The 24926-nt window shown below is 41.2% G+C and overlaps 1 protein-coding gene across 1 annotated transcript; it reads right to left on the bottom strand.

The window, feature by feature from the left end:
• Positions 1-6234: 6234 nt before the first annotated feature.
• On the bottom strand, positions 6235-23713 carry AKAP3 (A-kinase anchoring protein 3). The gene is made up of 5 exons (XM_045009310.1): positions 23586-23713; positions 19184-19291; positions 18257-18349; positions 11705-13924; positions 6235-6564 (listed from the first exon to the last, which is right to left on the bottom strand). The coding sequence occupies exons 3-5, from the start codon at positions 18347-18349 to the stop codon at positions 6409-6411; spliced, it is 2469 nt and encodes an 822-aa protein (XP_044865245.1). The 5' UTR covers positions 19184-19291; positions 23586-23713; the 3' UTR covers positions 6235-6408.
• Positions 23714-24926: the final 1213 nt, after the last annotated feature.

The following is a 24926-nucleotide window of genomic DNA, read 5'->3' as shown; positions in this document are numbered from 1 at the left end:
AGAAGAAAGTATACACACAAGTAAGAATTCTCCATTAACCTCCTCTTTACCCTACCCTGCAACAAGGTATTTCAAATGGATTTTCTTTGACCACCTAAGTCTGTAGTCTCCTCAAGCACAAACGCTCCACTGTTTTTCTGTCTTAATGGGTGTAGAGGACAACTTGGGGTATGGCTACACTTGCAGCTGGACAGCGCTGGGAGTTAAACCTGTCTTCATACAGCTGAGTAGGGAAAGCGCTGCAGTCTGTCCACACTGACAGCTACCAGCGCACTGTCATGGCCACATTTGCAGCATCTGCAGCGGCATTGGGAGCGGTGCATTATGGGCAGCTATCCCAGCGTTCAAGTGGCAGACCCCAGTCTGTGGGCCCTGAGCATGTCAGCAATGACAGCACAGCCACAAAAGTCTCCTGCCGGCCAACACTGCCCAGAAAGAGGGCAGGGCCAATTAAGAGGATTCAGGCCAGCCACACCACTCAATGTATGGGCTGACTCCCAGATTTTAAAGCTGCCTTCTCCTATGACAACCCTAACTCCACTCTGGGTGCCCCACAGAGTGCAGAGGATGAATTTTAGCTTATCGACTTCAAGTGAGTTATTCTAGATTTACACCAGCGTAACTGAGAAAAAAATTTGGTCCAGAATGCATGTCACTAAAAGCCTTCATTCAATTTTTGTCAGGCTACAAGAAATAGTGGGAAGTTTAAGTAAGTTCCAAATCTTTGGCTTTTTTTCCTACTACAAAAACCAAGTAATATATATTATATATTTAAATGAGCTTAAACCATGGGAAACAGATGGCTAATTTCTACTATCAACTACACAGGTGTAAATCCTGAAGAAGGCCAATGACCCTGTGACACCCTGTACCCCCATATTCACCACTTGTATATGGTTATATCTAAAGTCAAGAGGTACCATGTCTACTGCTTCCCCCCCATCCACAAGGCTTGTTACCCTGTCAAAGAAAGCTATCAGGTTGGTTTGACATTTGTTCTTGACAAATCCATGCTGACTGTTACTTATCAACTTATTACCTTCTAGATGTTTGCAAATTGATTGCTTAATGATTTGCTCCATTATCTTTCTGGGTACAGAAGTTAAGCTGACTGGTCTGTAATTCCCCAGGTTGTCCTTATTTCCCTGTTTATAGATGAACATTATATTTTCCCTTTTCCAGTCTTCTGAAATCTCTCCTGTCTTCCATGACTTTTCAAAGATAATCACTAATGGCTCAGATATCTCCTCAGTCAGCTCCTTGAGTATTCTAGGATGTATTTCATGAGGCCCTGGTGATGTGAAGATATCTAATTTGTCTAAGTAATTTTTAACTTGTTCTTTCCCTATTTTAGCCTCTGATCTTACCTCATCTTCACTGGCATTCACTATGTTAGACATCCAATCACTATCAATCTTCTTGATGAAAACCAAAACAAAGAAGTCATTAAGTACCTCTATCATTTCCTCATTTTCTGTTATTCACACACACACCCCGCCATTGAGTAACAGGTCTACCCTGTCCTTGGTCTTTCTCTTGCTTCTAATGTATTTGTAGAATGTTTTCTTGTAACCCTTTGTCTCTAGCTAGTTTGATCTCATTTTGTGCCTTGGCCTTTCCAATTTTGTCCCTACATACTTGTGTTATTTGTTTATATTCATCCTTTGTAATTCGACCTAGTTTCCACTTTTTGTAGGACTCTTTTTTTTTTTTTAATTTTTAGATCATTGAAGCTCTCCTGGTTAAGCCAGGGTGGTCTTTCACCATACTGCCTATCTATCTTACGCAGTGGGATAGTTTTGCTCTTGTGCCCTTACCTACCAACTCCCTGAGTTTGCTAAAGTCTGCCTTCTTGAAATCCATTGTCTTTATTTTGCTGTTCTCCCTCCTACTATTCCTTAGAATCATGAACTCTACCATTTCATGATCAATTTCACCCAGGTTGTCGTCAACTTTCAAATTCTCAAAATCAAATCTAGAACAGCCTCTCCCCTAGTAGCTTTCTGAAATAAAAAAACTGTCTCCAATATATTCAAGAAACTTGTTGGATAATCTGTGCCCTGCTGTGTTATTTTCCCAACAAATGTCTGAGTAGTTGAAGTTCCCCCCATCCCCACCAAGTCCTGTGCTTTGAATGATTTTGTTAGTTGTTTAAAAAAAAAAAAGCCTCATCCACTGCTTCTTCCTGGTTAGGTGGTCTGTAGTAGACCCTTACCATGATATCACCCTTATTTTTTACCCCTTTTATCCTTACCCAGAGACTTTCAACAAGTTTGTCTCCTATTTCCATCTCAATCTCAGTCCAAGTGTATACATTTTTAATATATAAGACAACACGTCCTCCCTCTTTTCCCTGCCTGTCCTTCCTGAGCAAGTGATACTCTTCTATACCAATATTCCAGTCATGCATATTATCCCATCAAGTCTCTGTGATGCCAACTATGTCATAGTTGTGTTTATTTACTAGCAGTTTGAGTTCTTCCTGCTTATTCCTCATACTTCTGGCATTAATATACAGACATCTAAGATACTGATTTGATTTCCACCCCTCCCCCCAGTTCTCTTATCTCTCCCTTATCCCTGCTATAACAGTCCATGCTCCCCACAAATTCCAACCCTTCTCCCAGGTCTCCATGTTTTTGACTTACCTGTGGGCTTTGGTCTCCTTTCCCCTTCGAACATAGCTTAAAGCCCTCCTCACTACATTAGCCAGTCTGTATCCAAATATGCTCTTCCCCTTCCTCAATAGGTGGACCCCATCTCTGCTTAGCAGTCCTTCTTCCTAGAACAGCATCCCGTGATCAAAGAAGCCAAAGTCTTCCTGGTGACATCATCCTCGCAGCCAGGCATTCAGCTCCAGGATGCATCTGTCTCTGCACTGAGCCCCTACCCTTGACTGGAAGGATCAAAGAGAACACCACCTGTGCTCCCACCTCCCTCACCCATACTCCCAGAGCCCTGTAGTCACTTCTGATCTGCTGAGAGTCATACCTTGCAGTATCATTAGTGCCCGCATGGATGAGTAGCATGGGGTACTAGTCAGAGGACTGGATACGGGCCCCTGGCAGACAGCATATCTCCCGGGATGCCTTGTCAGGGTGACAGATGGGTGCCTCTGTCCCCCTCAGAAGAGAGTCACCAACCACCACTACCCTACATTTCCTCCTGAGAGTGGAGGCTGTGATCCTCCCAGCCATGGCTTCTCCTTCTCCACCTCTGGGGGTGATTCCTCATCGCTTGTTGCCAGGGCAGCATAATGGTTTTCCATCACCATGGTGAGTGGTTGGGAGTAGGGGTGGAGCACTGCCTGATGCCAGAAGTAACCAGCAGCCAGTGTCCTACCTGTGACTGAGCCATATCCTCCTCCTCTGGTGGTGTGACAGCAGCCCTCTGTAGCTGGATAGCCTCCTTGGCCTTGGATGTCTCCATATGAATACTCTCAAGGATGCTACTCAGCCTAGCCACCTCCTCCTGTAGTTCTCCCACCTGCTTCCTGAGAGATTCCACCAACAGGAACCTTTCACACTGGATGGTCCTCCTAACCTGGCTTTCTGTGAGTGGGAAATGCAGGCCACAGTCTCTGCAAGTCCACCCCAGGATCTGGGTAGGGGCATTCATGGCTAGGTTGTCTGTCTGGATACAGGCATAGTTGGAGGAGACAGGAGCAGCGTTGACACTGGCATTGTGGCCCCCTTCCTAACCATAACGATTATATTATGTGTCCCTCCCACAAACTCCCTCCCTTTAAAACTTCCCTGTTTGCAGTCCCCTATTTGTTAGGAGCATGTCAAGCCTCACCTATACAAAGGGTGTAATCAAGAATTTGCAGTTCATATGAAGGACTGAATACAGAGCATGTAGACAATGGATCTGCCTAACCCTATGAGACAGCAAGGATTTTTCCAGCACCTGGCGGAGAATATAAAATAAGGGACAGTGACATCATCAGACCACCTCTCCTCCCCCACCTATGCTGAAGGCAACAACATTGTTTGAAAGACAAAAACATTATTGAACTGGGGGGAGTTGTCCTCACTGGAAAAATTTCCAGTTAGCACAGATTGCTACAGGCTTTTGGGTAATATAAGCTTACTGCTCGAAATTTGAGTTGACCTGGTAAAGTTTAAGAAACAGCGTGTGGTTTTTATCTTTTATTATGTTTTTTTTAAACAGTTATGATCTTCTATGCCTATATCCCTTATAATCTCTTAGAATCTGTCTTTCTGTAGTTAATAAACTTATTTTAACGTTTTAGCTACACCAGTGTGTTTTTGATTGAAATTTGGGGAATCTACTCAAGTTACAAAGGCCTATTCATACCCTTTGATGGAATGACAAACTAATTAATTAGCTTACCCTAATCAAGGTGGTCTGGTGCAGTGTAAGACGCCCATTTCTGGTGTGCAATGGTGGGACAAGGGATATGCAGGTGTCCCTCTGAATGTAATTACAGAGGCCTGGGCATAGCACGCTGGTATTTGTCTGGGAGTGACTTGCATGCTAAAGGCTGGCGTGAGTGGGCAGAGTGGCAGCTCACAGAGAAAAGCAGGGCACAGTGCACACCAGACTCGAGCGTTAAGGGGACACAACGATCCAACAGTCCAGATTGTACCCTGGGGGATGTCACAGACCCCTTATCAATACTTAATTTCATCCCATGGTTCTCATGCTTACTTGCACTCTTGTAAATATATTCCTTTCCCACCCTGGTGTTTACAGCTGTCATATATATGTAGACTGTTATCAGATCCCTCTTTAGTCATTTCTTAATGAGACTAAATATATTACTCCTGGGGGAATTCTGCACCCCAAAAAAATTAGGCACACAGTATTTTAAAATTCTGAAAAATTCTGCTTATTTTTTTGTCAAAATAACACAATATAATCATACACTGTTGGGGCTCCCGCTATCAGCCCCGCATGGCTGGGGCTCCTGCTGTCATCCCTGCGGCAGGAACCCCAGCCACATGCAGATGACAATCGAAGCCCCAGCTGGAAATAGGAAGCATTTGGGTGGAAATCACAAATTCTGTGTGAAACACATAAAGCATTAATTCTGCACAAATTCTGCATTATGTAGTGGGTGCAGATTCCAGCAGGAGAAATATATGTAATTATTTTAGCTTTTCTCATAAACCAATTCCCCCCCAAACTCCCTAAACTTCCTCCAGTTTATCAGTGCCTTTCTGGGTAAACAGGTTTCTAGAACTGAATGCACTGTTCTAGGTGTGGTTGTTCTGGAGCTGAACAATGAAGGACTCTTGTGTCCCTGCACCTTGACATGATGCCTCTACATAGACACCACAACACAGTATTAACCCTACTGTCGCTTTATTGTAGTGTAAATTCTCATCTAGTTTGCTCTTCATTATCATCCCTAGGTCTCTTTCAGCACTGATTTCCTGGATTCTATTTCCCATTGAATAGTTGTTTCAGATTATTTTCCTGCTGCTGTCTTGAATTTTTCTAAATTCCATTTCATATGCTAGTTTCTGCCCATATTTCTAATTGCTTTAGGTCCCATTCTCTGCCCTCAGTGGTATTCTGACTCTTTCCTATTAGCATCATCTATGAATTTGTCCTTCTTTCAGATCACTAGTGAAGGTGTTACATAAGACCAGACCTAACCTTCAGTCCCTGTGATATCCCACTATATGCTTTCCCCCAGCTCTCCACAATTTTTCAAATGTAATTGTCAGTGGTATAGTAAGTTTGTATATACCCCTCATGCCCTAAGGTGACTATTATACACCCCAAGATGCATATCTTACACCTTCAAACCCCTACTTTGTTGAGGGACCCTGAGCTAACAGCCACAAGCCCAAAAATGTGTGGCACTGGCTGGCGGACTAGAAGTGGTCAAGGTGCATGGGAGAGATATTTATTCATTACAACTTCTGGGCAGGGAGAAGGATGACCAAGGAATTTAAAGTTGCCCTTCCCTGATGAATCACCCCCACTCAAGAGGAGTTGTCCCTGGGGACACAGAAGGATGCAAACTGTAATCTGGCTGGCATGGGTGAATTAAGCCTATGAACTATTCAGCGTTGTTCAAACTTGGCCCCAAATACAGTGAAAAGTCTTGTTAAAGAGCCTAAATCCTCTCCCCTAGACCAGACTGCTTGAAAAAGATGCATGGGAAGAGAGAGAATCGAAGGCCACAAGGTATAAAATTCAATTGACGGAGACAACTAAAAGGGACATATTACAATTAACTTTTTCAACCAGACTTCATTAGCTATTGTTTTGTTTTATTTATATGCTTGTCCAGCAGGAGTCAGTATAACTGATAATATTGTATTCTACAAATCAGTGGTGGATAGTTGAGTCTGATATGTTGGAGTTGTAATAGGTGCTTGGCTGGAATCGAAACACTGCTGGTGAGGAAGAGAGAGGAGATGCCTCTGCTCACAGGTTATTAAGCAGCCAGTCCAGCACTGGCAACCGAACAATATTTCCCAGGGCCTCACCCAGTTGTTTTTCTTTCTCATACTTCAGCACTGCCTGTATGACTTCCCCCACACTGTAGCCCTTCTCCACTGCTATTGATGACAGTTGTTGAAGCTGTGAAATAAACAGAAGCAAAACACAAGTATGATACACCATAAATGGGATATTTTAAAAGGGAGAAATGAAGGGCGAGGGTGTTAGAGTACTTCTCCTTCACCTACTTCCATTCTACTCTCTTAGGTGTACAAGCCCAGTAATGGCCAGGTGCTGCAGGACGCTGAGCTGTGAGGAATGATTAAAAGAGCCAAGTAGCTAGTCTGGCTAGGTCAGTTGTAAATAGGGACAAGATAATTCTCTACAAAATCCAAAAGGGAGAGACTTACTTAGTGTTAAATACCAAGGCATAATAACTAGAAAAAATGGGTTAAGGTTTACAAAGGGAAAATTTAGGCTGAATATCAGAAAAATCTTCATCAGTGGCTACTTTGTTGTAAACCCCCTACTTTCGTAACTAATTTGAGTAGTCCCACTGTCTTGAATGAGACTAAGCACATAAGGTGAGCAAGGTTTGGCCCAAAATACAAATGTGTGGGCTGTAGTGCCAAGTGATAACTTAATAGCATTATGGTTCAAGAAAGGCATACATTGTTTCTTGGCTTCTATCTCTGTAGGAAAAGAATTCGGCACCACTTTGTGTGTCTGTTATTTATTAAAAAGAAAATCAAGTTGTGTACTGGCAGCCAGGGAGAACAGGCATTGTTGGGCCTCAGAAGAAGAAAATGAAATCACTTCTGGCAACAGTTTCTGAGTACCTGGCTGCATTTAAGTCATCCTGGTTCTGACTGGTTTTAGTATTCAGAAAAACAAAGGCAACTGAAAATGTGCCATATATTTCGCTTTGAAAAGTGTCTTCTTTTTAGATGTTTAGGGCTTTTCTTCCATACCATTTAGGATAGTATTGATGCTAAACAACATATCCAAAATACCAGGTTTGGTCAGAACCTGCTGTGGACATCGGCATAGAACCATTACCATCTGGCATAGAAGCAATTTTTTTAAATTTATAAATGTGTAATTATACAGCTGACTACAGTTAAATACCTGGAGGCACTTTCAGAGAAAAATGTTTTCTTTTAATCATTTTTTAAATTAAAACATTGAAGGGAGTGGGGAGAAAATCAAATGCCAGAAAGCAAGGTTGATACATAGACAGTTTCTTACTAAAATGAAACATGACTGGAAAATCATAGTCAAGGTGGAAGGCTATTATTCCACCATGCTGAGGTATCAGAGCACATATGGCATTTAAGAACACCCACTGTTTGAAGAGCACAAGGCAGAATGGAGCAGAATTTGGGAAGTAAATGTTAGGACTTGTGTATTCATATTCATTCACTCAGAATTTCTTCTATATCTTTAGCCAGTTCATAGTGAGTATGGGTGTGGTTTAGTGTCCACTGATGTCCATGGAAATCCTCTCATTGATCTCAATTGTTTTCGGATCAGGCCCTAGGTTTTCAAGACTTGGAAAGATTTAGATCTGCATCTGAGTTTTGTGGCTATGTACTCTCTCTTCTACAAAATAAAAAAATTCAAAAACATTCCAATCCTAGGTTTTTTACTCAGATTATAGAAATACAAGCTGAAAGACTTAGCATTGTTAACCTCAGTGCCAGCTTGCTCCCAGTAATCAATTATCCAGACTTTCTTCCGTGTAGTTTTAAATGTCCCTAGCAATAAGCTTCCAACACTTCCATTGAGAGACTATTCCACAATTTAATTAGACTTGTCTGTCAGCAAATGCTGTATTTTCTTTTTCTTAATTTCATCTATTTACGTGTATTTACACCCCTTGAAAAAAGGGGTCACTTACCCACAACAACTCCTTTTCTCTTACTGTATGGCCTCCTCAGAGCCACAATGCAGGAGTCAAATGCCTAGACATGCAACCATGGAACTATATTTGAGCAGTAGCTGGCAGTTAGGGAGGGTGCACAATTCCCCCACTTCCAACAGTCCACAGAACAAGGTCATACATATCCCATCCTTTCTAACCATCCTTCAGTTCTTGTCTACATCCAAAAGCCCTATTTGTAGGTGGGTTCTGTAACAACACATATTAAGAGTGGGGAAGGGAGGACAGTGTGGCTATATGGAGCCAATACATTCAGAGAACAAAAATTACTATTGGTAAATAACTGGCTTTTCTCCTTCATGACACTGCTTCCACAAAGCCCCACTGTAAGAAATTAGGAGGCAGTGATCTCCCTGAGGAGGTGGACTGTGGAACACTATTAGCTGAACATTAAATGAGCACCGATCTTCCAAAACCAGCATCTGCTCTTGATGTGGTGTTGAGAGAAAAGTGATTCACAACGGTGTGAACCAAACTCCATGTAGCAGTCCTATTAATTTCAGACAAGGGCATATTGTTATACATGCTATTGAAGCCGCTATCCCCTACCTGATAAAACTCTGAGATGTTCCAGCACAGGGATATTAGGTAGTCTATAGCATGACTTGATTCATCTGGAGGCATGATGTCTTAGCAATTTAGCCAACTTTTCGGTCAAGATAGCTTGATCTGTAGAATTTTCTCCAAAGGCTAAATATATGTTCAACATTCTAAATAACTTAGGCCTGCTCATGTCCAGATGACATCACCTAGCAAATATCAGACAAGCCACTGACGGTTTATGTGATCACTTGTGATGATCAACATGTTTGGCTATTGTGGGGGGTTCTTATATTTGCCAGTTGTAGAGCAGATGAAGAAATTTCATTCTGGATTAACTGTTCCCAAGGGTTGCCCCCAGTCTCAATAGAGAGAACAAAAATCCCCTTTGTTTGTCCAGGTACTACATCATAAACAGAATGTATGAGAGAATCTGCACTGGCAGTCCTTTGATCTGTAGGAGACAGGATTTGAGAGCTGTCCTGATGGCTTTGAACTCTAGCAAGTTTATGGGGAGTTTTGCCTCCCAAGATCTTCAAAGCAATGAACAAACATTTTGAATGTGCTCCCAAACCCAGGTTTGAGTCATCTGTGCCTATCATTGTCTTCTGTCAGTCTGATCCTCAGATATTCTCTGGCAATGTCCACTAAAGTAGAATGTCTTTCACCTGCTAAGTGGGGAAACATTATCATGTTCCATTTGTAAATGCTTGATTGGTTCATCCACAACCCTGCCTAGGAGATGACTAAGGTGCTGGATTCCATCAGGTTTAACACTAAATCTTCTAACCTACATTTGGTTAGACTGACTGCCTGGATGAGCTCTATGAACTGTCCTGGGGATAGGCAAGCTAGAGCCTTGGTAGAATTGAAGGTAGCCTCTCTGAAGGCTGGAATTTAAACTGAGACCAATGCAGATTTTTCTTTAGTTACTCTCAGATCAAGATACTTGATACTACATAAACCCAGCCTTGTCCCAAGACCTGCAGGGAGCAAGAAGGGATGAGAATATCTCCAAGCAGAGGGAAGAAATGTCTGTTTGGATTTTATTTTGGAAATATAACCACAGGGAGGAAAAGTTAGTTCACGCTGAACTTTGCCACAAGATTGTCTGTGGAGAGGTCTTTGCTACCTGAAGAAAGACCGGGGGAAAAAAAGCCCAAGGAGGGAGAATGTTGGTTTGTTATAAAAGGAACTCTGGAGATGTGACCTTTTTATTAATTTGGCCTGCCACTTTCCCCAGCAGGGCTAGAGTGCCTTTTGGCCTCAATACAGCGACTGAGTCAGGGTAGCAGGCTGCCAGCACTGAAGAACCTAAGCAGCTGGCAGAAATTGACATTTCCAGCAACTTTCCTTGGAGTGGATCAAATCGATTAAGCCAAATAAGGGGAATAATTTTAAAAATGTAATTTAAAAGCTGAACAGGGGTACATCAGAGATACTATTGGATGTGTTTGAAGTCTTGTGTATTTGGGGACTGTGTGTTTTTAGCTAGAGGGACACAAAAAGGGTGAGACTGTCAGGGCAAAACTGAAAGAAATGCTTCTTCTGACAAAGTCAGAATATTTCTTAAAATATATAGAAAATTCAGTTAGTCTAGTAAGAATTGGCATGTAACATTTGGAAACTAAATTCAATTATTAAAGTGTGAAATGGAGGATATTTTTTCTTGCTTTAAATGAAAATATATAAATCTAAATAAAGCTTTAACTAGCTACCAATGCCTCTGTAATACTAACAAATTGGAAGAAATATGGAGGGAAATAACAAATGACTAGGGGAATGGAGAGATTGATTTATGAGGACAGACTGAAAAAAAACCTATTTACTTATACCCTGGCTAAGTAACAGTTCTGAGGGGACTTGATTAAAGTCCTCAAATATTTGAAGGGTGCAAATACCAAGGAGCGAGAAGAATTATTTAAGATAATACAAAGAGGTAAAACTTAGTAGAGCTATGACATTAAAGTGGCACTGTCAACTCAAAATTGACCCATAATTTAGATTTTGTAAAGACAGACCTATAAAACCTAAGACCAATATGAATGTTTCCATTTCTTTGTTCTTAAACTTCCTATGTATATAGAGCAAACTGCAGCAACCTGAAAGTGAAATCTACTATAAATAACACTAAAACTGATTTTCATTGTCCAAGATGAGAGTAGGGTGGCCACTGCCGCATCCTCAGAATATCGGATATTCCAGTACTTCTGGGAACTTTTTCACTATTAATAACCTAAGGTTAGTAATTTAGGGAAACAAATTTGATAGTCCACAATATGTAACTTTTAAATTGACAAGTGTCCCTTTATAATAAATAATAATAATTAATTATCTACTCTTATATAGCACTTTTCATCAGTGGATCTCAAGGTGCTTTACAAAGGAGGTTAGTTTCATAAAATGTATCATAAAATGGAATATCATGAAAAAGTTCTTAATTGTATTAATCTGTGGAACTAAGGGAAGTGGTGGAAGTCAAATCACTTGGGTCATGTAAAACTAGACTGAAAGTAGTGGAGAGTGCACCATACAGAACAATTCTTCACTGGCAGGGGGATGGAGTAGATGACATAATAGCTTTTTCCACCTCTAATGTTTATGATGGTGTTACTTTATAAAGGCAATAGCACCATCAATAACATTTTGAGTACTATTTTAGTAAGAGAAAAGGCCAGAAATTCAGTTTTCCTTAGAACAAAAGCTTTATACCACAAGATAGTAAAACATTGAAGAAAGAACTTAAATCCCACCAGGGTCTAAAGTTCCTGCCCATTACCTAATTACGTCATTGCTTACCTTATTCAGAAACTCATCATCCTCATCCAAGAAATACAATACAGGCACATTTGTCTGAGAGGCTGCTACCCACTGGAGGAGTGCTTGGAGCTGTTTGTTATGTAAGCTCTCGGAAGGATTCTGATTCATCACTACCACTTTGCGACCGGATGCACTGTCTTCACCTGATCCAAGCCCAGCCTCAGCAGTTCCTGTGCACTTGGAATCCATAGATCCTGTGCCATCTTCCCTGTCCCCTATCTCTGCTAGAGCAGACTCTGGGTTGCTGTATTTGGCTATCATAAGACACAACTTTGTCACTGTATCCACCAAACTGTCAATAAATTGCCCACTGCCCCCCTCTTTTCCACTTATGTCAAACTGATCAGTAATCATTTTTGTCAGTCCAGATATAGCCTCTTCACAGGACTGTTCAACTTCTGAAAGGGCATGTCCCTCAGAGGTTTTGCCAAGATTCCTGTTTGTTTCATCCATCATGGAATTTCCTTGTTGGCCTTCTATTTTGCAACCAGTCTCATTTATTAATTTTCGGATGAGCATTAATATGACACTGGACATGTCATTTTCAGGGTTCTGCTTTTGAAGTTCTGACTTCTGGGAACCTGATTCATCACTTTGTTTTGATGGATCCTGATCTTTTGCTGAAGATGGCCTGAAACTACTGCAACCACCTTTTTCATGGGATTCATGCGAGAGGAATCCAAATGAAGTGGTACCTGCTTTGTTAGTTTTGCCCCCTTCAGCTGTGCCCTTGCCTGCATTCTCCTGTTGGATTAGATGATACTGTATCAACAATAGTGCAGTCACAATCAGATCTTTTGCCCATGCATCTCCAGAGATTTTGGTCATGTTCTGAATTTCTGAACTCCAGTGTGGATTTTCTGGAGGTTTAGGTTCAGCTTCCCTTGCTGAAGGCTGAGACTTCGAGCATTTGTTGCATTTTTGTTGGTTTTGATGCCATAGAGTAAGCCCGTGCTTAATTATGTGGTTACCTACTGTTTCTGCACAGGTCATTTCTTTTTCTTTCTCTTTGGTAACTGTTTCAGTTTTTGTTGCTGAAAACCTCAAGTTCTGAGCCTTTGCATCTGCTGCTCGTGAACCTGTCTTCACAGATGCATACGCAAGACTTTGAGACTGGGATTTATCTCCTGCTGGTTTTTGCACTATTAAGGTAGTATGTAAACGATTTAGCATTGCTTGTACTATTTCTGCAGCCTTATGACTTCCTTGACTGAATAGGCTCCGCTTCACTGCAGAAACAAAATCTGAGTCAGTCATGAGTGTCCCTGTGACATTGTGTAAATTTTTCATACAGGAGTCTATTAAGTCTGAAACTACCTCCTTGGAGTGCTTTAGTATCACCTTTTTCAGCACCACACAAGCTATACTTGAGTCATTCACTTCAACTTTCATGGTCTTCATAACTGAGACCATCATATCTGAAACCACGTTATTGGCATAAACCAGAATCCCTTTGCTTAAAGTATTCGTAAATTCATCTGGGCCAAAGCGTTTCTTATGATGGCATGTTCTGTTCTCACTGTGTGCTGACCTTCTTTCATGACTCTGCTCATTTCTGGTTGAAGATTGTTCGTCTACTTCTTTATAAAAAAATGTTTTCTTCTTGGAAGATGGATTCCCTTCATATTTGGTTTCCTTCATATTAATATGAGTTGTATTCTCTGATGGATTATTTTTGCCTTCATCTGTGCCCACTCCACTAGACTTGTGACCTGGTTCCCCAAGAGAGGCAAAAAGTGACTTGTGTATACACTTATCAGTGCCATCTGTCTTGTCATTAATCTCTTTACGTGCCATTGCAATGACAAGGTTAGAGAGTCTGTTAACATAAAAAGAGACTTCATCCACACCTTGCTTGGTATCTGCAGAAGTTAGCTGACTCTCTATGTCCTTTGGTTCCTTTTGACTCGAGGTGGATTTCACCTCCATATGAAAATCGGGTGACCCACTGTTGGATCTAACATCCATGCTAAACTGCTCATCATAGACACTGAAACCACCTGGTGAGGGTGCATTGCGCATTTGGATGCTCTGCCCACCTATTGATGGTTCCCTTGAGTTCTCACAAGTCTTTTGTTTACTGGTAGACTTCAGCACATCCTGGATACCAAGTGCACATCTTTCGAGATCTTTTCGGAGCCAGGTCAAGACTTTGAGGGGATCGGATGCAGCTTGTTTGAAAAATTTTGCTGAATCAGTCTAAGGATTGAAACAAATCACAAATTTACAATGGTTTATTTCCCCAATATTCATATTCCCTTGGTACAAAGACCTTGCTCAGTCCAAGGCAGTCTATAAAAACCTAATTCAACTCTCATCAGCCTTGCCTATGCCAGAAAAATCAATACTTATATTTTAGCAACTGCCAGCAGTGTTGCAGCTCAACCTGTGGTAGAACCAACATAAGTGCTAGAGAGCAGACATGATGACATTTTTACTAGCCTGGTATGAAACCCTGTTCTATACTGGTGGCTTAGCACTAGTGCAGCTGCAACATGGACACTAACTCTTCTTGTGTAGATGCACCCATTGATGTGAATAGTAAGACTCTCACTGACTTCAATGAAAGTTGGACCAGGTTCTACACTAGTATGTAGTCTGGCCTCTTTCTTCTGTATGGGTTACATAGTAAAGAAAAATGTAAATGACAAGGGGCAGGTCTACACTAAGAATGGGGGTCGAACTAGGGTACGCAAATTCAGCTACGTGAATAGCGTAGCTGAATTCGAACTACCCTAGTTCGAACTACGTACCCGTCCAGACGCCGCGGAACCGAACTCCGCGGCTCCAAGGTCGACTCTGCTAACTCCAGCTGCCGAGGTGGAGTACCGGAGTTCGAACTAGCGCTTCCGGAGTTCGAACTATCGCGTCTAGATCAGACGCGATAGTTCGAACTCCGGAAAGTCGAACTCACCGCGTCGACCCGCGCGGTAAGTGTAGACTAGCCCAAGGACTAATGAATGGATGTAAAAATTGGATGTTTTAACAACTGTGGAGAGAGAAGCAAAAAAAAAGATACATCTGAGTTTAATCTCTTGTGAATGAACAAATCAAGGATCCAAATGTCACGTCTGGGGATTTGTCCTGCTTTGAGCAGGGGGTTGGACTAGATGACCTCCTGAGATCCCTTCCAACCCTGATATTCAGTGACTTTTTTCGGGGGGAGGGATAGCTCAGTGGTTTGAGCATTGACCTGCTAAACCCAGGATTGTGAGTTTAATCCCTGAGGGGGGCATTTAGGGATCTGGGGCAAAATCAGTACTTGGTCCTGCTATTGAAGGCAGGGGGCTGGACTCAATGACATTTTAGGGTCCCTTCCAGTTCTATGAGATAGGTATATCTCCATATATTATTATTATGTATCATTCACTTGATTCTCCAAGAAATACATTGTCTTTTAAAGATCAGAGACTGCTCTTTGCTTTACCCTTCCAGCACTGAGGATGAGTATACTTGTTGTCTGAGAACAGCAACAAAGGAATGACATTTAGCAAATTTAATCTTATTTCCTCTGTCCCTCTGACACGTACTTGCTTTGTGTGTGTATCTGACGTCATCTTCTTTTAGCTCACTCACGCTCATGAAAAGGATCTACTATTGCCAGTTAGAGACCAGTATTTGTGAAGCTGAAGGGCTAGTGTTCTCATCACAACTCCGCCAGCGTTGGTGTCATTTATCTAGTAGCTGTTCACAGCACAGAGGCTGTTTAACTACTTTTTCCCTCCTAAAGCACTTTGATGGAGAGGAATACAACAATCACAGCCATAATGAATAGCCAGGGAACTATCCCATTAGACCATCTGGATATCCCCTCCGCTTCAAAGGGAGGAGCTTGATGTGGACCTGATAGTTTCCCCCCATAGAGAATGAAAGAAATATATAGCAGCTGTACTCTTGTTGCTGTTCAATTTAAAATAATAATAATAAAAATAAAATAATAGATTAATAGTTGATAATTAATAATGTCCAGTCATTTTAACATGCTTAAATCTCTAGTAATTATGACAACCGGATGGGGGAAATGATGGTTTAATTAACGTATCTGCCTCAAGACTGCAGCTGTTCCATTGTGCGTGCATTCTACATTTTTGTCATCACTGATGTGACTCACTATGTCTATGTGTAGTGTACAGATGCTAGAAGATATATGACTAACTCTCATCTCATCCTTGTATTATAGCAAAAGGACATCTCTTTGGGATGCATAATGTATTTTATCTGACTGCATGATTGGGTGGGAGAAGGGATGTAATGCTTAGACCCAATAAACCCCTGAAGCCTGGACAACAGCAGACTTCAGCCCCACAATATCACCTACACAAAAGAACTCCAGAGTGTCAGTCCAAGATACAACCTCAGCTACACCAGGACCAAGAGGCCTACAGTACTACAGAGGGAGACACAGAGTGGTGAACAGATAGAAATATCACAAACTGAAACCTGCTAAACCTATTGGCATTACAGAGAACTTTACAAACCGTTGCCAGTTTCACACCGCTCTTTACTGCCATCATTATCTGGGAGTCAGATAAAGCCAAAACTTCCATCAAAACTCAGTGTGCACAACTACATTAAACTGAATTCACAGAAAATTGGTATGAACCCAGGCAAACTAAAACCAACAAGAATCTCACAGCTTCAGTCAGGATTCTTGAGTTCTGTTTCTGAATATTGCCACTGGCTCTGTGTTGGCCCAATTCTGCCAGACTTACCCAAACTGAAGTATACTTTATTTTGTAAGAGATTCCACACCCAGGAAAGGCAGTTCCTAAGTCATACTGGTGTAAATCCAGAGTAACTGATAAATTCAGTGGATTTAGTCTGGACTCACACAGATATGGTTGAAAGCAGAATCTGGCCCATTGACTCTGGTGGAGTTACTTTGGATGTGTTCCAGTGTAAAAGAGCACAATTTAGCCCTAAATAATATTTATATGTATCTTTCACTTTATACACTGCATCTATCAACAACTCTCTCAGTATCTTTATTTTAAGAACAACTACCATAATCAAATTCACATAATTTGAAGATGGTACATACCTCTTATCTTATCCATAATCTTTACCATACTTTAGCAAGCTAAAACACATTGTTGGTATTTCTAATAATGCTCTTGATGTCACGACATTCTGGGTACAAGAGCTGGATAAACAAATCACAACTAATAACTTATTTGACAAATGTATTAAACAAATCTATGGTTCTGGTCAGAAATACTGCTTTTGGGGAACTTCTGTATGAACAAACTTTTCTTGCATGAATGTTTGCAAAACACTAATAAAAAGGGAGGTGAACAAAGTTAAAAATAAATTCTCATTTGATCTCAGCACAACATTTGTGAATAAATTTTCTCACTATTCACCCAGAGCGAGAGAGTGTCATCGTACCCTATGTTTTCTTCTAGTACATGATCTATAACCAAATTTATCATCAAGATGATTAATTATGAATATTCAGCAACCGGCTTTTCATTGAGATTAAACCAACATCAGCCGTAAAGCCAGCACTTAAGGCACAGTATTGAGAGATGCATAACAGCTCTCTGAATTTGGCCCCTAGCATCAACCTAGGTATTCCTGGCTTGTGCCAAAGATTACATTACACAATATTGCTAGGTAGAATTGGTTGTGAATTTTTTGGATAATTTGGTTTTCACTGGAAAATGCAGATTTGTCAAAACTGAAACTTTTCATAGGAATGTACCAGTTTTGACAAAACTTGCCTTGGGAAAAGTTTTGCAGGTCCAGGGTGGAGTTTCTGGTTGAAACCACAGTAAGATATAGAGATATAGAAACATGACAGAAGAGGGATTTTTACCTGTCTCTCCCACATCCCAGATGCGTGCCTTAACAACCAGACTACTCTGAGGTCCCACTCCTGTGGTCTGTTTTTTCATGAAAAACTTCAAAAAGTCTCAGGTTTTGTCCCAATGTGGAACAGGAACATTTTCAAAGTCTCAAAATTTTTCACAGGACAGGAAAATCATCCCCACCACCCTCACCTGCTCTGTTAGTGAAATCTCAATTGGCCTACGAAAAAACATTCAATATTTTACTTTGGAAGATAAGGTAATGTCTATACCAAATGAAAAATTTCTAGATCCCATTTTCCCGAATGGTAACTTTACATTATTTACAATATATGGAGCTGAACACTGATTCCTCTCATTTGGAGAGTAAATCCCTTACTGTAAGGGACCAGTAACTACCATATATGAGAGACAAAGACCTTGCTACTTCCAAGGTATGAAACATATAGAATAAAACCATTCAAATGAATCCAAACTTGTAATATAACAGTGCAAACATCTGGCATTTTTGATGACATGACTGAAAATCTAATTGCAATGTAGAATGCCTTGTTTACTAACAAATTCATTGGGGAAAACATTTACCTTTCTTTAATATATCCACACAGAGACAAATCACTTTTCATTCTCTGTATGGTATATTTTTGGTTATTTTTCCAGACTGTTCTTTTTATGAAAATAGATTTATAAAATAATTTAAAAAACCCAACACATTTCTTACTGTCCAGTTCTGTTCTTCTTCGCCTCCTGGAGTATAGCGATCCACTTTACAGAGTCCACTTTGGCTCTGTAACCAGTCAATGTTGTCAGTCATCTGTGATGAAGTAGAAAGAAAACCAAAATCAGAGGCACGGATATGAAAGGTGAAGGAATGTGGACAATGCTGGGGACAGTCAGTGATGATCTACAGTAGAGATATCCAAAATGCGGTCTCTTAATACCACATTGTCCTTCACCACTCCAGAGATAATCTCAGACCAGTACCCTACCGCAGAGGTGCCGGAACAATTTGTATAGTGGGGGTGCTGAGAGCAATTGAACCAAACTGTGAACCCTGTATATAATGTAAACCACTTCAAGCTAGAGGGTGCTGCAGCACCCCCCTGCACCTCTAGTTCCAGCACCTATGCCCTACCATGCAGTAGAAGATAATGCTAGCAATAAACTGAAGAAAAACAATTCTTTGCCCACACTAAATTCTTTTAGCTATAGAAACTTTAGGTGTTACTTGACATTTCATAAAATACATTTTCGGATAGAAATCAAAATGTCAAGATAGCAATGTCCCTTTAAGCACAATTTTGCAGAAGGGAATGCAGGTATGGCACAATGGATTTTGACAAGCATTGAGAGTTATATACTATAATTAGGATTTTCAAAGGCAGTTCAGTGAGAATTGGGCACCTAACTCCCTTAGTTTTTTTAAAAAAACCCAGCCTGACAAAAGATACAATTGCCAGAAAACAGAACCATGATTGTGTAAGGGAAGACTGCAAATTTTGAAAATCCATACAATTGAATATATTACACAAATGCTCACAAAGAGCAGAAAGAACTAATCTAATCCTTGTCTTCAAGACACTTCTCCCAACATTTTCAGAGCTGAGTTTTAATGAAAATAAAGTTTAAACAAAATGAACGAACTCACCGTTTTCTAGGACACGTTCTGAGACTCAAGGAAAGTCTCTGAAAAATTGTGATTTGTCCTCACAATTTCTGAGAATTGCTCCCATAGGCAGCCATATAAAATCAGAATCTATAAAGGGCGAAGAAAAATATCTGATTTTGAGACATCTTTGTAAAGTGGCAGCATCAACTTCCTGTTTTCCATCCAGCCTGCAAAACTCTTTGTGACTAGAAATATCACCATATACTTGAGAACATTAAAAACCACATACAGCAGTAGTGTCAGCTATTTAAAGGCTATTGGATGCCAGAAATGAAATCTGAGGAATGGGGGGAATAGAAAGAAAATTAAATATTTCAGGACTAAACTCTCTAAACTTTCAAATACTGTTTATGCTGCAGTAAAAAAAAAACACCCCCCCCCAAAAAAAACAACCCAGCAACAAGTAGCAAGACAGGAAAAACTGCAGAATAATACAGTAATGGTTCAGATGTAAATAATAATTAATTGGGTATGGTCAAGGTCCCATGTACTCTGTAGCTGTGGACTTGCTGCAGCCTTATGCTCCAGAGTTCTAGCCCTTATGCTTGTGAAGACAACTTTCCGATTTGAACTGCGTGTACAGTGGCACAGCCATGTCCTTCTACAGTGTGAGTCTCCACACATCCTGAAACCACAGCTCTGTTAATCTGGAAATCTAATTATGCAAAGTTCACTATCACGTTATTCACTATTACATTGCTGATCATTTTCACATCCAACTAATATGCTTATTTCAAACGTTAACTTGCCTCCAACACCTTGTCAGCTGCCTAAAGCTTCAAATGCCTCCTATCCAATTTCCAAAACTTCCCGCTTACCCCTGAACTTTTTTAAGGGCTCGTCCTGACGAACAGTTAGCATGCAGCAAACTGGGGTGTAAATCTACAGTGCTGTGCACTCACTGCCTGTATGGACCCTGCTGCTGTGCACTAAAAGTGTGATAGGATCTACCGGTACTCTGCTTTGAAACAGAGGGACATCAATGTGCAAGGGGAAACTTTTAGTATGTGGTAGCCGGGTCCACATGGACAGTTAGTGTGTGGAAGGCTTTTGCACTCTAGATTTACACTTCAGCTTGCCATGCAGTATTTGTTTAGACAAGCCTCTAGTGGTTTCCACTTTCAATACAAAATTCTGCATCACAGTAAAAATTATGAGGAAACAAAATAAATTAACACAAAGGCAGTGTATTGTTGGTATTACGGTATTCATTATGGCTTGGAAGGATTTAGGCTCATAACTCCCTTAGGCCCTTGTCTTGCAAAGACTGAAAGCACGTGCTTAACTTTACATGCTGGGAGTAGTCCGGCTGACTTCAATGGGTGTACTCACAGTGTGTAAAATTAAGCATATGTGTAAATTCCCTTGGAACATCCCATTCTATCATATTTCATTCAATAAACCAAATACATTCAAGGAATCTGAAGATGCCACAGAATTTCCAGTCTGCTGCATTATAGTGCTACAGAATTTAGGTCAAGCTTGATACAGAGTACATAGAGATGTGGTTATGGGTTATGGTTATGGTTAAAAATTACACTGCTCTCTGAATATGTTGTGTCTAGTACTACTACAAGTACCACTTGAGATTAATATAGCTGAAAGATTAGAGAAAGAAGAAGCTTGATTATTTCCATTTATTTACTTTGTGCATTTGATGGACTTTGTTTATCATCTGTTTCACTATTTCCTCCTTATAGTCAATTTGTTTGGATCATTCATGTGGCAACAGGTGGGAGAAAACATTTAAAATTTTAGGAAAATATGATTACAAAAACCATAAAAATTGTCAGGGAGACTCAGGTGTAGATCTAATTTTTTTAGATGACTACATTTCAAAATGACTATGTGCCGTACTGCAGAAAAGAATGGGCTTGATTCACTAATTTGTACTGGAGAAGCCTAGGCCATGGGCAGAAAGGCTGCCGTGGCTGAGGGGAAAGGAAATAGGCAAATAGCAATGCAAGCTACCTGCAACCTCCATTCTGCTAGAAAGCCTGGGGCCAGCTGGTGCAAGTGGGCAGTTCCAGCTACAAAGTGGGAACAGGGTACCCAAGAGATGCAGCACTCCTATGGGCTCTGACTATGAATTAGAAGTTTGGCCCTGGCATAACCCTTAAATACGAATGCCTGGCCTATCCAGAAACTGAATTCCACATCAGTTGCAGCAAATTACACCCCTTCATGCCTGTAAGGGACAATCTGCTTGTATTAAGATTCACATAGTATGGATGACAAGAAGAGATGAGTTTTGATAATCATTTATAGCAATGTCTTAATTAGGTGCTGGGAGAGATTTCCTGAGCATGGTGCTGAAAAGTATAAGTTATACGTCCTCCTTCCACCAGCCTAGATCCTTGCACCACAGGAAGGGCAGGGATTATTACTGCTCCTGCTTTCCTTGAGGTTTCCACTTAAGGGAGGCAGCAGAGGATGTGCTGATTCATGCTTTGTGTGGAGCTCCAACTAGACTCCTGCCACACCAATGGAAAGGAGTCTGGGCTGATCTGTGCCCCCACCCAACCTCCTCCTGTTGGAATTTCTGCCTCAGGCTCCCTGTGTTTAGGTGTAACACCAGGTTTAATTACAGTAGATTCTAGACTGAATTTAGCTTGAAAACAGTTCTCAGTTTAGTATTTGCCCAACTAAAAGCAGGTCTTTACACTGGTGCTAAAGTAATTTGGTTGAATGGGTCTGACTGTGAGCTGGACACATCTGCTCTTCTCAAAGATTTTTTTTAAGTATGTTATGAGACAAGAATTTTGTGGGGAAAGCTGAGGCAGAATCAAGTGACAATTTACACTACCACTGTGTCAAGAGAAAAATGAAGCAGGAAGAGATTTCTGCTATTAAAGGGACAATTAGGGAAAAGACATTAAAAATTATATAAAGATAAACAATGGTGAACAGATATAAATAACTGTAAAAACAGGGGAGATTGTAGAGTTGGGATTTCAGTGCACAAAATATGCTACCTAGGGAAAAAATAGTGACTATTAATAAGTAATACCTCGCTCTTCTATAGCACTTTTCATCAGGAGTTCTCAAAGAGCACTATAAAAGAGGTTTCATTATTTCATTGATAGATGGGGAAACAGAGACAGAGACGTGAAGTGAATTGCTCAAGATTACCTAATGGGCTAGTACCAGAGCGGGGACTAGAATCCAAGTCTCCTGAGTGGTAATCTAGCACTCTAGCCACTAGGCAACACTGCCTCCCCAGCAATAGCTTTAACTAATTTTTACTATCTGTCACCGAGAGCAATCAATCAAACTTCAGGCAAAACACACTGACAAGTAACCACCGAAGAGAGACATTAAATGCCATCCTGATATGCAGTGGTCTCAACAGCTGAAAACTGTCCCCTTGCACTCTCCAATCTAGTGCCCTGGGCGTTTTTAATCTGACACGAGAAGTTTTTAATTTTGGGAAATAATTTAACCTCTCATGTTAGAGAGGTTAATGGACAGCATTCCAATAACTTTATTCTGGTTGCAGGTGTGTGTGTTACAAGGTTGCTTCCTACCCCTGGTACATTATACTCTATCCCAGAGTTCCCCAAACTTTTCCCTGGAGCAGGGCTGCAGCTCTGGGTGGGATGTGGGGGAGGGATGTGAACAGGGGTAAGGAGACTGAGGCTGGGGCACAGCTGAGGCCAGGTCTGGGACCACGCCAGGGGCCGAGGCTGAGGGTGGGAGTGGAGCCGCAAGTGGGCTGTGGCAGGGTTTGGCAGCTGGGCCCTGGCCTCAACCCTGGCCCACAGCCAGCGGCCCAGGCTGCGGACGGGTCTGGGAGTGGAGCCCTGCTGAAGCTGGGGCTGGGGCCAGGAACCAGACACGTGGCTGGACTGGAGCAGAGCTGTACGTGCTCAGCACTGTGGGGGCTGGCTCGGGCCCTGCCACTCTCCCCCCAGATGTTCCTCCATGCCCGCCCCCCCAACGGGTGCGCCCCATAGTTTGGGGACGTCTGCTCTATCCTCTTAGCCACTAGCCCATCTTCTCTGAGCTCAATAATAGAGAAATGAGCATTCCTGAAGGTAGAGATTATCTGCTCCCCATCCTGCCACGCACTCACAGATGTCAAACTGGGGACAAGGAGAGCCTTGGAAAGATGGGGATGGGAGGACTCAGCAAATAGCTTTAGAATATTTTATTGTTTTTTAAACATTGAGCTATCTGGATCAATTCACAGGGTGATGATATAAAAAAGAAGGAACCTGCAGGGAGTAACTCATGGCCTAATACTTTCCCTCTTACTCAGACTGAGTAATCTGGATTTACTCCACTCTGAGTAGGCCCATAAGAAAGCTCTCTCTAGGTTACTGTTTAATCCTCACATTTAATAATTTGTGGAATAAAAAAACCAGTTGGACTTTCCTACCTCTGCGCCATCAAAGTGGAAGGCCCAAAAGGATTTCAAAGGACACTTTTATCAACTAAGCTGCTAGGATGTTCTTGCAAGACAGTAGCTGTGGTCACCCACTTAACCTCCTCCTGTCAGAATGTAGAGTGACATCACAAGGCTTTCTGGAGACATCAGTGTTTCTATAGCAACGGTAACACCACAAGGAGGAGATCTAGACTAGGTGGGCAAATGGAAAATGAGACATACCATTTATATCTGATCCCCACTCTTCTGGCATATTAAATAATATAGAATTTACAGCTATACTTTCTCCTCCCTTAGGTACAGTAGGAGATGGGGCAGAAATACATGACTGCTGAAGTGTGCGGTTTTTTACCAGATCTTTAGGTGATCAATAACATTTAGACTTCTTTTTGGTGTTTGGTTTTTATTTTCCTGTTTCAAATACAAGAAGTTCTTTCCCACTCAGCTTTGCTTTCCCCAAACCTTTTAAAATATAAAGGGACAAATCCTGTTCACCTTAAGTCACACAACTAATCTCATTGATTTTCATGGGACTCATTGCACGATCAAGGCAAGGAGGATTTATTTATTATTTTATAGGCTTTTTAATAATGAATATATCTGTAATAACTGAACATCTCTGGCAAACTAACAAATCTACTTTCACACCACTGTGAGACTGGAAAGCATTATTTTATATAAGGAGACTATATGGCACAGATATGGGAAGTGAGTTGCACAGTCACAGAGGAAGTCTGTGACAAAGCCAGAAATAGAACCCACATTGGCTGACATTCAATCTTTTGTCTCAGTCACAATCCATCCTTGCTCATTCTGGTAACCCCTTATTACTTTCTATATACCACCACACGTGCATGGAATTGTACAACACAAAGAAAGATGGACTCCTTGCAGTACAAAGCTTCCAGTCTAGGTTAAGACAAGAATAGGGCAACATGAGGGTTAGGAGCTTGGGAGGAGGAAGGCAAAGATGGGAAGATCCATGCAGCTGCTTGGGAACTGAATGGTTTTATAGACTTAAGTGAATGTGAGCTGTAGGTACTCAGCACCTCTGAAATTCTCCTTTATTTAGATGCCTAAAGTACACACTCACAAGTTACAGTTCTGAGGTTAAAATGAGACTGGTTTCCAACTATGCTTTGTAAGTCTCCATGGTTTCCACCTGAGCACACAGTACAATATATTTATTGATATAGTCCTGGAATCTGAAGTCAGACTCAGACCTTACTTAAGCCAAACTTCCATTGATTGGAAGAAATCTGTGTCTGAGAAAGTACTGAGAAAATTGAGTAAGACTTTCAAAATCTAGACTAAAAGCAGCAAAGAATCCTG

This window comes from Mauremys mutica, chromosome 1 (assembly GCF_020497125.1).
Source record: "Mauremys mutica isolate MM-2020 ecotype Southern chromosome 1, ASM2049712v1, whole genome shotgun sequence".
Taxonomy (NCBI): Eukaryota; Metazoa; Chordata; order Testudines; family Geoemydidae; genus Mauremys; species Mauremys mutica.
The sequence above is the reverse complement of the archived record's forward strand: the minus strand, read 5'-3'. Positions and strand labels throughout refer to the sequence as shown.

Excerpts from the sequence above, each read along its gene's own strand:
- AKAP3 (XM_045009310.1), bottom strand. The coding sequence starts at position 18,349 with ATGACTGACAACATTGACTGGTTACAGAGCCAAAGTGGACTCTGTAAA. Across the intron at positions 13,925-18,256 it reads AAGAAGAACAGAACTGGACA|ACTGATTCAGCAAAATTTTT; the intron begins GTAAGAAATGTG and ends TTCAATCCTTAG. Across the intron at positions 6,565-11,704 it reads ATGATGAGTTTCTGAATAAG|CTTCAACAACTGTCATCAAT; the intron begins GTAAGCAATGAC and ends TTTATTTCACAG.